We start from the raw sequence: 13313 nt of genomic DNA, 5'->3' as shown, positions 1-13313 counted from the left end.
AATTCCAATTTACCACAAACGGCATAAAGTATGGCTAGCTGCTTTGAACATGGATACGACGACTCCAGTACAAATGCTAAAAAATTGGATCATCACCCAACTCTTAAAGTCTACTTTTACCAATGGCTCAGGGTCTGCTATTAAGTAGTCGTCGTCATCATCTGTAATGTCGGCCATTGTAAACGTTTTCTTACTGCTTGCTAGTAGCACAGGTAGAAGTGAAAAAGTCCCGTTGGTTAATTGACGGAAGTTAGAGCGAGATGGAGAGTAGTCAGGAGTGATGATGTTACTGCGCAGACGTCAAAGTGCTGCAAACTAACTGCTCTTACACAATACAATATAGTTCACATTTTTTTGTCATGTTCAGTGAACATGCAATAAAAAAAAATAGTTCTTATTTTTCTCATTTCACGTTTTATTTTGTGCCACCATACTTGCTGGTGGTGTAACTACACATACAACAGTCTTTAAATAGGGAAAACATGGAAGTGTTTGGTTTCTAAATTCATCCCTGTTTGGATCCTAAGGAATGAATGGGGCTAGGCTAAATGCTAACACATTCACAACACGCTGTACAAAGATAAAGTGCACGCATTTAAAAAGATAGCTATGTATTCATTCGTCTTAGTTGAGGGAAGAACATCATAAAATATTGAAAAACTGTGATGTTTTCCTTTAAAGCAGCAAACTGAGATCAGATCAGCCATATTTACAACAAGCATCCAGGTATTTTAATGTTGTAATGCTGAGGTTTAAGTTACTCGTGGTAAATAACACTGAAACGTCACAATGGAAAACATGCACCAACATTCTGTCTGCTTTAAAACTCTCAAATTTCTAATATTTTTATTCTACAGAAAAAGTGAGAATATAAAATTAAAGGAATAAAACAATACAAATTGGACAATAAGAATAACATTATATAAATTTGTTTTGGCAAAACTTCCCAAATGTAAGAGAAAAACAATTTTTCATCAGTGGGAATATTAATGAAAGAAAAGTTCTGCAAGAGAACAGACGTTTTATTCACGTTTTTGTCTAAAAGTTTGGCCTCATTTTCTAATCTTGTTGTTTTGTTTCTTTGTTCAACAAGAATCAGAGTCCTAGAAGAGTTTAAATGGCTGGGTTCACACGGCACCAGAATACGGTCGGCACTCTTCAGTGTGTGAACGCAGTCATATAAACTCATCTATGTGAATGCAAGAACAGGATTTTGGTAAGAATTCAAACAGTAAAAAGTCAATCTTATGTATGTGTGCGTTCAACCATAAAATACACACACACACACACACACACACACACACACACACACACACACACGCACGCACGGGCATCATGTTTGTTGGTGTGTGTCATGAGAAACTGGTGTCATTGAACACATTCGAGGTATTTGGTCTTATAAACACGAGCACTAACCGCTATTTGGCAATTTCAGCTTCGGCAACATTAATAAAGAAGCAGTTCATCTCTTCTGCTTTTACAATATGAAAATATATCCCCATACTTATTAGTTTTCATTTCTATATTAGAATCTGTGAGGTTATTATAATAAAGAGGTGTCATCTATTCGGCGAGTGTTTCACTTTGGTAAATGATCAGCTTACATGAAAGAAAACAGCAGTGTGTGTTTGAAAGAAAAGAGAAGCACAAGTTCTTTGGACGTCTCTCTTTTCACAGAGCACCAGAGGAGGAAAACACATTTCAGTCACCAGAGGAGGCGACAGCAGGAATCATCTGAACCTGAACGTTCAGTCTCATCCGGCCGCTGACATCAGATCAGAAGATCCCTGGCCGTGTGTTGGGTTGAGGTAGAGGCTTCAGCAGCAGCACGGGCGGCTCAGTCCAGAGTCTTTGGATGTTGAGAGTTTTGGTGAAGAGGAGGAGTTTAAGGAAAGGGGGCGGGGTCTGTAGCTGCACACATGTGCTGAATTACAGACGTCCAATCACAAACACACACTCATTGAATGCATCATCAAGCTGAGATATTAATAAACTCTCTCAGATTCATCATTTAAATCTTTGCTGTGTTTAATAGATGAGTGTGTGTTTGTGACTGGAGAGGGGTTTGGGTTGAGGTCTCTTCACCCTGTACCTGTGCTCACACCTGTGCTGCTGACCACTGAACAATGAGGTTCAATCTCAACACGACACTGAGTCTCACCCGCCTGATGCTCTGCTGACACACCCTGAGAGACACAACAACACTACAATTCAGAAAAACATACATTTATGTCAAAAGCCCAGAAGCATTGCAACAACGCCCTCTGGTGGTACATTAACATAAGCACACATGCACTTACAGAAATAACATACACACAATTTATATAAACACAATTCATTTGTGTGTTACCTGTGGCATTAGTTCAATAGCGTCAGTAGTACAGACTGTGGTCTCTTTAACCGTTGAGTCTCTGTGTGAAACACTTTGTCCTACTGAGAGACTCCAGGTTCCCTGAGAACCTTTCTGACAGAAGAAACTACACAAACACAAACATAAATGTCAAAACATTCATCACGTGTGGCAGTAATTTACAGTTCTGAGAACTGAGACAGACGTACCTGTGACGATATCCGAACATGAGAAAGAGAGCACAGAATATAATACAGGCCACACCGATGTGAATCCCGACCACAATACCACTGACAGACCCGTCAGCGTCCTGCCGACAGTTACACAAACTCTGACCTGCTGATCACACAACACAACTGCTTACATCTGTTACCTTCTAATTAACTGTGGTAAAGACTGTTTAAATGAAACACAGCATTGATCAAGGTTTAAACGGTAGTATGTTGCATTACTGTATACTCTTCATCATTGTTAATCTTTAGTAAATGATTAAAGAGGACATTTCACAATACTTTTTAAAGATGTCAAATAAATCTTTTGTGTCCATAAAGTTGTGAAGTTAACCTCAAAATCCCATATAGATTTATTTATTATAGTTGTGACAGTGCCGTGGTTGGATAGTGCAGATTAAGGGGCGGTATTATTAAAATAAGATCCCCTTATGACATCACGTGAGGCAAATTTTAATGAGCTATTTTTTCACATGCTTGCAGAGACTGGTTTATCAAAACTAAGTTAGTGGGTTGATAGAAGCACTGGGGACCCAATTATATCACTTGAACATTTTCATGATATGTCCCCTTTAAAGGGACACTTCACCCATTTGCATTAAGCCTTGTATAGTTAGAACCCCAGTCATGTTTTTGAATGGTCGTGCATCATTTCCTCAGTTGCCGCTGATACAGGAGAAATACAGATTTCAGCGTTGCACTTCCTTCTTTCAATGATATAAAAATCATCATTTTGCATCATTGAAAGAAGGAAGTCCAATATCTTTGTAGAGCGGGTGAGACTGCAAACACCCATTTTCTCTGTCAAATACTACATTTCAACTACAAATATGATCCACTTTCAATAAAGATGAATGTTTCTACGGGTGAAATGCTCCTTTAAATGTTTGTGTATTTCTCTGATGTTTTATAAGATATAATCTAACCGTAGAGTATTGTGAACATCTGAGAGGGATTCACTGTTGAGTTACCTGCTGTATCTTTCCCGCTCTTTTCAGTCTCAGCCAATGAGACGAGACGTTTGTTGCTGATGCTGTCACCGTTTCCATTAAACGCTATGAGCTGAATTTCATACACAGCTGCAGCTTCTGTTACGAGAGAAAACAACATGTCACTGAGCGTGCGTCTGTGTGTGTGCGTCTGTGTGTGTGTGTGTGCGTGTGTGCGTGTGTGTGTTTACTAACCCAGATTAGAGATGGTGTGTGTGTTTATGTGACTGGGGAACCGCTCTTCAGGTCCAAACTCTTGTTGTGGTAAGATGCGATAAGAGAGTTTATATCCCTCCACTCGACCGGCTTTACTCGGCAGATCCCAGAAGACCTGCATGGCCGTACTGTTCAGAACCTTTGTGAAGAAACTGGGCATACTGGGAACTGTGGGAAGTGCAAAAATATAGTTAGAAACATTTAGTGTATGTTGTTTAACTTTATCTTTGCATTCATGTAAACTATGAACACTAAGTGGATTTCTCAGCGGAGCGTCTCGGTATGTTTCATTCTACTTTGTTTTTACATTGATGATGTTTTGTGGTTTAATCTTTTACTGAAGATACTTCTGTCTGTGTTTACTGTCTGGTATCATGGTAAGAGGATCTCTTCATGTGTCTAGTATCTTACTGTACCTCCTCCCAGTGTTGTAGTGATGATGGTGCGAGACTGTTGACTGGCGCCCAGCGGTGAATACGCCTTCACATAGATGGAGAAAGTGGTGGCGGGTTCAAGATTATTAAACTCGTGCTGAAACGTCTCTTGGGTTACGGCCTCCTGAAGCTCACGGCTGTCAGGATCTGAAGGACACAAACATCAATCTCAAGCAGAGAGCAGACGGATATCAAACATTGTGAGAAACTCGATCTGTCCGTCTCACCTCCGAGTCTGCGGATATGCAGCACGTATCCGATGATCCCGTTGCTGACGTGAGGTTCGGGTCGATTCCAGCGGATCAACAGCGAGGTGGTTGAGAGCGGTGTGGCTGTGAGATCCTGCGGAGCTTCTGGTAGATTAATGGACGGAGTGACGGCGAGTCGAGCGCTGGCCTGGTTTGTTCCTGCACTGTTTTCTGCTATACACTGATAAATGGCTTCATCCTGCGCTGTGATCCGCGTCACCGCCAGCGTGCTGAAGACAGAAACATCATTAAACAAACACACGGACAGCACAGAAGAGCTTCATGACATCAGTGGATGATTATTTACCTGTTGTTGTTGGTGAGTTTGACGTTATCTCCAGGTGTGAGGATCTTGCCGTTCTTCAGCCAGATGAGATGGGGCTCAGGAACGCCCTGCGCCTGACACGTGAACACCGCACTGCTGCCTACGGCCTTTGATATCGACTGCGGCCACTGCAGGAACTCTGGAGGAGCTGAGACAGAGACAGACATGATGGAGTCAGATTATATTTTTTTATATATCACTTTTCATAATTGTTTATTATTCCAAAGCAGCTTTACATGAAATAGAAACAAAGAAAACACAGAAAAGCAAAGAACCCCTGTGAGAAAACCAGGCTAAGTCTGGAGGTCCGGTTCTCATCCGACATCACAGCTGCAACCCATTACTGTTACAGTAACATATATATTATATGATTATAATACACACAACTTAATACATCACTCCAATAAAACAGATTAATAGTTTATATTTACTCATGTGTTAAGTAGAAGCGTAATGTACATCCAGCTGGTTATCATCTAAAAATAAATCTCTTTAGGTTGATAAAAGACCTGATCTGGGTTCATTTATTATTCTCCATATTCTACACAACTACAGGCAATGAGACACAAGAACAAAGCATCACTGAAAGATAGACGAATAACTGATCATCAGAATGAAACTCTTCACTGCTGGTTTCAGTAAATGTTTCTCCTCCAGTTATTGATCTCTTAGATGAATCAGTGTGGGTTAAACATGTTAGTCTGCTGTTTAAACTCACTTACTAAAAACAACCCCACCCCCATCTACATCAATCTACACCCCTCACCCAATCACAGCCTCACGCATCATTTCCTGCAGGTCAGAGGTCAGAGGTGATCAGTCAATCACACACAATTATTCCTCCCCCTTCACTTTTTCCTCTTTCATTATTCTGCTGTCCCAGCCACAATAAACCATACAACACACAAACACGCTCAACACAACACAACTGCACTCAACGCAACACACAAACATTCTCAACACAACACACAAACACAATGCACTCATGCAACACACAAACACACTCAACACAACACACAAACAAACAAACTCAACAAAACACACAAACATACTCAACACAATACACAAACACACTCAACGCAACACACAAGTGCACACAACAGACATAAATACTAAACACAAACATACTCAACACAGAAACATACTAAACGCAACACACAAACGCACTCAACGCAACACAAGAGTGCACACAACAAACAAAAACACTCAACACAACACAGATGCACTCAACACACATACATACTCAACACAACACACAAGCGCGCACACACACAACACACAAACGCTCTTAACACAACACACTAACATTCTCTCTCTCTCCATTGAATCTACTGTAGATTTTGGTGGGGGTCATAGGTCACAGTAAAACCTCAAAGTGTCACAGTGTGTGTGTGTGTGTGTGTGTGTGTACCTTGCACCACCAGTCTTCCCACTGCGGTTCTTCTCATTCTGGTTCCGGGTCGGTTTGCAGAACAAACATAGACACCAGAATGTTGCAGTGACACATCTGAGATGATCAGGTTTCCTGTGCCCAACACTTCAATGCCTTCCACACCTATAGAGCGCCCGTCTGACACAATAGAGCAGTGTTAGTGCCAATGACACTTTACCATGGTATCATGGGTACAGTGAGTTCAGTGTTTGAGCTTTTACCCTGTCTGCTCCAGGACACAATGGGCCGTGGGTTACCAGTGGCAATACACTCCAGTATGGCCGTCTGATGAACATTCAGAGTCAGATTCTTTGGTCCAGAGAGAATAACTGGATCCTTATACAGACGATTACCTGCCACTGAAACACAGACAGACAGACAGGATTCAGAGATGCTCATGTGTGAGATATCTTCAATCAGACAGACGGATGGACTTCATCTCTACCTTTGACTGACAGCTGGGCATCATGACTGTAGCGTGTGTTTGCTATGTTTTTAGCGTTGCAGCGATAGAAGCCGCTGTCAGACTGACGCACTCCTGTGATGTGAAGAATACCATTGGGCAGAAGTGTATACCTGAACACAACACAACCACAGGTTTACAGAGCTGCTGGAAAAACACTACACAGTGTGTGTGATTGTGTGTGTGTGTTACCTGTCATCATTGTTGTCAATTGTTGTTCCGTTTCTTTCCCAGGTGATGTTGGCTTCAGGAACGCCGCTCACAGCGCAGTGAAATCGTGCGACGCCTCCTTCATCCACACTCACTGACTCCGGGTGTGTGTGAAACTTGGGAAGTGCTGAGTGAGAGAAACCAGGAAGGTTTTATGAATGTGTTTACAGATCTGAACCACCATACAGGTGATCAATGTTAACTGAGCACATCACATGATCTAAAGAGTGACCAATCAGAGTGCTTTACTGCTTAGTTCAGTCTTCCAAGCATTACTGTGCCATCTGCTGTTTCATCACTGATCAACCACAGGTCACTCAATTAATAATAGATGTAGTCTAGTAAAGCTACAAAATGAATGTATAATTGCTATAATTGCTCATGAATGAATCTCTTTGGGGTGAGAAATAGTTGAGATATGACAGAGTCGTGTTGTCTTTGGCATCACTCACACGCGAGCTGGACGTGTGCCTTGCGGCTGATGAGCAGACCGTATCGGTTCTGTGCCGCACAGTCGTACTCGCCCGCATCACTCTCGTCGCCGCCACGCCGCTTCTGGAAGTTCTGGATCAATAGAGTCCCGTTCTCCAGCACGGCCGCTCGCACACCCAGAGTTACAGGTACACCGTTCCGTCGCCAGGTGATCGTGATAGGCCCCTCCCCTTCTACTTTACAATCCAGCATGAGGGGGCGGTCCCTCACAGCGATGACATCACTAGGTTCTGTGATGAAGGCCAATTCAGAAGCTTCGCCCAAACCTGGAGAACAGAAGAAGATCAGATCATGATGGTGCAGAACACAGTCCAAGTAAATCATCTGAGAGAACATGATGCTTACGAATGCTGATGAAGAGGAGGAGGTTGATGATGATGATGAAGAGGAGGTTGATGATGAAGTAGCATTATGTATCATTAGAGATGATGAAGACGATGAGTTCAATGATGAGGAGTATGTTGATGATGAAGAGGAGGTTGATGATGATGACGATTAAGAGGAGGTTGATGATGGTGATGAAGAGAAGGTTGATGATGATGTAGGATTATGTATCATTAGAGATGATGAAGATGAGGTTGATGATGATGAAGAGGAGTTTGATGATGATGTAGGATTATGTATCATTAGAGATGGTGAAGATGAGGTTGATGATGGTGATGAAGATGATGAAGAGGAGGAGGTTGATGATGGTGGTGATGAAGAGAAGGTTGTTGATGATGATGATGATGTATCGTTAGAGACGATGAAACCTTGATGAAGGTTAACAGTGTAACACAAAGAAATAAACAGGTGCAACACAAACACATCCTAACACACCAGCATCAGAAGAACACAGCAGATACTGGATGGTCAAATGAGATCAGTGTGAAAGGTTGAGTTTAACTAGGTTAGTGAGTTAAAAAGTCTAATGGGAAATCAGCAGCACACCAATATCCAAAACAACACAGCACAATGAGCAGTCTTAGTACATCACAAACTATATGAATACACATTTATCTGCATAAACATGACATTAAACCGGTCACAGATGCACATACTGATAGAAATGTATTTCTTGTGATGGACTGGAAGTCACTTTGGATAAAAGCATCTGACAAATGCACAAACTTAAATCTTGTGATTTAAAAAAAAACAAAAGTTGTATTATTGCAAGAGTATTTGTTGTTGTGTTTTCGGTGTGGACGTGTCGTCTGAGCTTCTGTTTCTCAGGCTTTGTTGAGAGCGATTCATCTGTGTTGAACTTAAACTTGACTTTCTCAAGAGTGATTGATTCGTCTTTGAGCAGCATTCACACAAACACAGACACAAAATCCCTCCATCAGGCCCAAACAGAGACACAATGCAGGGCCGCCCCACCCTCCATAACTGCCCCTGCCCCTGCATCCCATCATTTCTGCCCCTGTCTGAAGAGCCATCTGCCCCTCCTCCGCCCCATCTCTCTTTCACAGGAGACTCAGGGTGACTTTCCCATGCCACAGCATCACTCAAAATCCCACCGAACGCCGCCCTCCCGCAGCTGCTAAACACAAACATAACAAAACACGGCAGACGCACTTGAACTTGAGCTCGTGTCCAACATTCAAACTTCTGCACTTCTGTACGGCGTCTGGTGTCTGGGACATCCACAGCTGACCGTCTGCATCTCTCAACATCACATTGTGTTCATTAGATTCTTAAGCATCACACAGATGGGTTATGATTTACATGCTGCGTGAAAGGGGTCAAAGTTCAATTATTTAGAAAATAGTTACTGATATTATGGCTTATGGTTTGCAAATCTCTCGTAATATAATCCAGACTTCACCTTATAGTCGCTTTGCTATCTTTTTCTTACCAAACATACATTTCATTTACATTTTATAATATTATTATTCTACATCATAGCTTAATTTTTTTTATATATTTATAATTGATATTACAGCGGTCATTTTTTATTCTAACTGGCTAAAAAGTTCATATTGATTTTGTCAATTAGGTCATCTTTTTACATGCATTTATTTTTACAGTTAGCATCATTAATATACACCTCATGACAATCTGATAATCAAATAATAGCACATTGAAATAAATGTTTTTTAATTACAATACTACACGCAACTATTTTAATGTTAGTATACCTTAAAAAATCTAATGCACATTCTTACTGATAGTGATGTGAATGTCACCATCTGATTTTTTGCAGTAGTTTATCTACATCACTTTTAAATACATCATTTTGATAATCTGATAGATTTCATTTTCTAGATATAAACGGTTTCATCGGACGCACATGCAGTGACGCGATTACACATCTGGACTGAATTTAACTTCTGGTTTCTATTTTTTATGGTCTGACTAGTTGCTTAAACTGAACTCTTAAACAAATACCTCATCGAAAATAACAAGTTTTGGTTTCCTAGGTAAACAATGTGTGTTGTTTATTTTGCTTGTTATATAAATAAACTACTTTAAAAGGACTTTGAAGTTATGCGTGTTCCACGAAAGCCGCTTGTTTATGTTGTTACTGATGAAACCGTCTATACAGTAAAGACCAAATTGCTCTGTTAGCTGTGGAAAGGTCTACATTAAAACGTGAATATGAGAAGAATCACAGATATTTTGTTAACATACACTATCAATGGATCAACCCGTTTGTATTTTATTTCACTACTAATGTGATGATATTGAGTCTAGTGTTAAGTGATGAGCTGTGTCCTGATGCATTAATCCTTCACATAAGATAAGCAGTGATTGTGTAGTATCAGTTTGACCACCGAGTCTAAACCCATTTTCACACAGAGATTACGGAAAATACACAGAAAATACATCCGGGATTGTTCGATTTTTGGTTCATTCACTGCCAATGATTTTCTGGAATCTGTGCGTGCATTCACACATACAGTAAAGATCGCGTAAAGACACGTGATGTATTTAAAGTTCTGCACTTGGTAGTTTTTTTTCACAGCGTCTGAAGTTTACCATTTTTCCATGATTTCTCTTTCCAGAAACCACACGTGTGCATGTTTGTTTATGATAAGATCATAAAGAGCGTGTGATGCTCTGTTCTGTCACATTGATCTCTGATAGTGTTGAGCTCCCTGATCTCAGTCCAGTTTGCCGACATTTGCTCGTTGTGAATGTTGATCTTTGTTTAAATCCCTGTGTCAAAGAGCTGAACCATAACTTCTTGTTGTGATATTACATGCGTCCTCACTACGGTACGCCTTATGGGATTGTTTCTGCCTCTTGTTCACACAGAATGCTTTCCATAAATATTACAGCAATGTCTCTAGATCCTCTTTACGGGAGCGATCCCGGCACATTTACGGGACACGTTTGTGTTCACACAGAAGCCTCGCTGACAATTTTACAGAAATTGTCTGGGACCAAAGTGTTGTGTGAATGGAGTTTAACAGACATGCGATGTGTCAGGATGAAAGGTTGTTGTTCTCTGGTGGTAAAGCATGTATGTGTTGAAATGTGACGCTCTGTACTTTTGCCTCATTTTCATTTTACAAATTTCTCATCTTCACAGCAAACAGAGTGGTTTTGTCTTTAGTGTCCCAGTACTTATGGAGGGCACTAGTTTGGTCTGTACCATACATTTGATTTGCTACAATGCAAAACTGTGAAAAGCACTTTATAAATAAATCTGAACGTACATATGAAATAAATATCTGTAACATCGCCTCTCTACTAAACTTTCACACACATTGTTGCTCGTTGATATGAAGTTGTGTTGGATATGAAGACACTAGACTATGTGACACTGAACCACAAAACCAATCATAAGGGGCAACTCTTTAAAATTGAAATCATCACAACTAAATAAGCTTTTCATTCATGTATGCTTTGTTAGGATCGGACAATATTTGGCCAAGATACAACCATCTGAAAATCTGGAAGCTGAGGGAAAAAAAATCAAAATATCGAGAAAATCGCCTTTTATTATATCAGTAATATGTGTGGCTACGTGTGACTTCATTTGGACAACTTTAAATACAGCTTTGATATATTTACTGTAGGAAGTTTACAAACTCTCTTCACGTAACATGATCTTCACTTAATATCCTAATGAAGTTCTTTTTCACCCTTTTAATGTATTGTGTTAAAACAACACATGTCTCTAGTTAAGGACAAAACATTTAGTGTGTTGTCCTTAACTAGACACGTCTGTGTTATTTTTGGAACAACACACTTTCCCTGGAAGAATCTCCTGAATGTCTTAGAAATAAGCTACAAAAGACGTCTGAGGATTGAAATGTTCCTGTGGGTCGATGCCACAGACCAGCAACTTCTTATTTGCATGAGTACTTTTAAAAACAGTTTGGGTTTTTTTTGGAGGGGGGGGTTTGGTCTCTTTGTTAAATTAGATTCACAGACTGCAGCTGTATTCCCCTTCACACAATAGCAGACCATCTTCAGCAGTAAACAGAGGATAAATTCACCTCCCCTCCGGGTGTTTTTAATGAAGGAGTTCAGAGAGCGACAGACTGTGACCTCAGACCCTAAAGGTCATGAGAGATTCATTCAAATACTCTTTGTCTTCTGGAGTGCCCGTGAACTTCACTGCTCGTATAAACTTTAGTGTGAAATACATCATTACATGACATCTGCTGGTCAGAACCAGAACCGCATTTATTTACCACAACTACAACATGACTGAGTTTCATCTTTTACACAAACTTGAAAGTATGCAACACTTTTTAGCAGTAATACAGAAGAAATTGTTTTGATTATCTTTTGAACAAAAGCTCGGTTATCAAATATAATGCAAAGTTACCACAGTAAACATTTAGTGGTACCATGGATGATGATGACATCAGAAACTACTACAGAGTACTGATAGAGATATTCTTGTAATAGGATGATAGAGATGTGTGATACAGACTCTATAGAGAATCTCAGCAGGACATCAGAGATCCAAACTCATTCAATGTCATCAATAACTCAATCTCACTTTAGCTAAAGTCTGTTTGCTTAAACTGTCATTTTAAGCTATATTAAACTGATCTCTTTATTATAATCATTCTTTACTATTACATACATGTGTTTGTCATCTTCTGTATGTAATCTGAATATACGGCTGTGTGTGAGCAGTCTGGATCTCATTAACCACTAACACATTACCATATTCATGAATCAGATCAGTTCCCACAGTGGTGAATAGATTCTAATTAGCAAAATGAATCAGTCCAAGAGATCACGTGTGGATGATCCAGCCTGTCGCGCACGCGCGCGCGCGCACACACACACACACACACACACACACACACACACACACACACACACACACACACACACACACACACACACAGTGTAGATCTTTTGGATTAACCTACTGAACCCTGCGTGGCCAGTCGGCAGATATATGTGTGTGTGTGTGTGTGTGTGTGTGTGTGTGTGTGTGTGTGTGTGTGTGTGTGTCAGCTGCTGAAGGATTAACCCCCCAAACCTCCCCCCTCAGTCTGACCTCACCCCTAAAGCCCCAGTCATATGAAAATGAGTGTCAAGGGTCAAAGGTCAGGGTCAATGTCTGGCTCAAGTCTGTCTGCTGTATTCTGATGTGCATGAACTTCAACTCATTCAGCTCAGAATAAACCAAACAAGAGACGATCTGACCCAAACGTACACCAGTAAATAATAACAACAACCTATTCTACAATAAAATCACAAACCACCCTGCTAAAAAAAACAATAAAACCATTACAGAAAATTCTATTGGCTTTATTGGGAATTTTATTGGTAGGCTACTAATGGAATATGGCCCAAAACACACTACAGTGTAGTGGTTTTAATGGTAAAATCTAATGGTTCCTATTGGTATTTTAATGGAAACCATTAGAATTTTCTGTAATTGTTTTATTGTTTTTTCAGCAGGGTATTTAACTGTTATTTAAAGCTTCATATGCGAGACTTTAAAACATCACGACTACGTTTAA

At 40.3% G+C, this 13313-nt stretch overlaps 1 protein-coding gene across 1 annotated transcript; it reads right to left on the bottom strand.

Annotated features, from left to right (window-relative positions):
* Window positions 1–596: 596 nt before the first annotated feature.
* Window positions 597–7725, bottom strand: LOC135752193 (immunoglobulin superfamily DCC subclass member 3). Its single transcript, XM_065270597.2, has 13 exons — window positions 7350–7725; window positions 6880–7024; window positions 6670–6800; window positions 6446–6583; window positions 6204–6362; window positions 4775–4940; window positions 4447–4697; window positions 4202–4366; window positions 3765–3953; window positions 3552–3668; window positions 2560–2686; window positions 2351–2477; window positions 597–2186 (listed from the first exon to the last, which is right to left on the bottom strand). Exons 1-13 carry the CDS (start codon window positions 7723–7725, stop codon window positions 2082–2084), a joined length of 2196 nt encoding a protein of 731 aa, XP_065126669.1. The 3' UTR covers window positions 597–2081.
* Between the last annotated feature and the right edge of the window lie 5588 nt (window positions 7726–13313).

The sequence above is a fragment of the Paramisgurnus dabryanus genome, chromosome 13 (assembly GCF_030506205.2).
Source record: "Paramisgurnus dabryanus chromosome 13, PD_genome_1.1, whole genome shotgun sequence".
Taxonomy (NCBI): domain Eukaryota; kingdom Metazoa; phylum Chordata; class Actinopteri; order Cypriniformes; family Cobitidae; genus Paramisgurnus; species Paramisgurnus dabryanus.
Note: the sequence above shows the minus strand (reverse complement) of the source record. Positions and strands in the feature narration are given on the sequence as shown.

Bases quoted from the DNA above. Each gene is read 5' to 3' on its own strand.
- LOC135752193 (XM_065270597.2), bottom strand. From the start codon at position 7,725: ATGTTCTCTCAGATGATTTACTTGGACTGTGTTCTGCACCATCATGAT. The intron at 6,584-6,669 runs GTAGAGATGAAG...TCTGTGTTTCAG, and splicing joins TGCCCAGCTGTCAGTCAAAG to TGGCAGGTAATCGTCTGTAT. The intron at 2,478-2,559 runs GTACGTCTGTCT...GTGTTTGTGTAG, and splicing joins ATGTTCGGATATCGTCACAG to TTTCTTCTGTCAGAAAGGTT.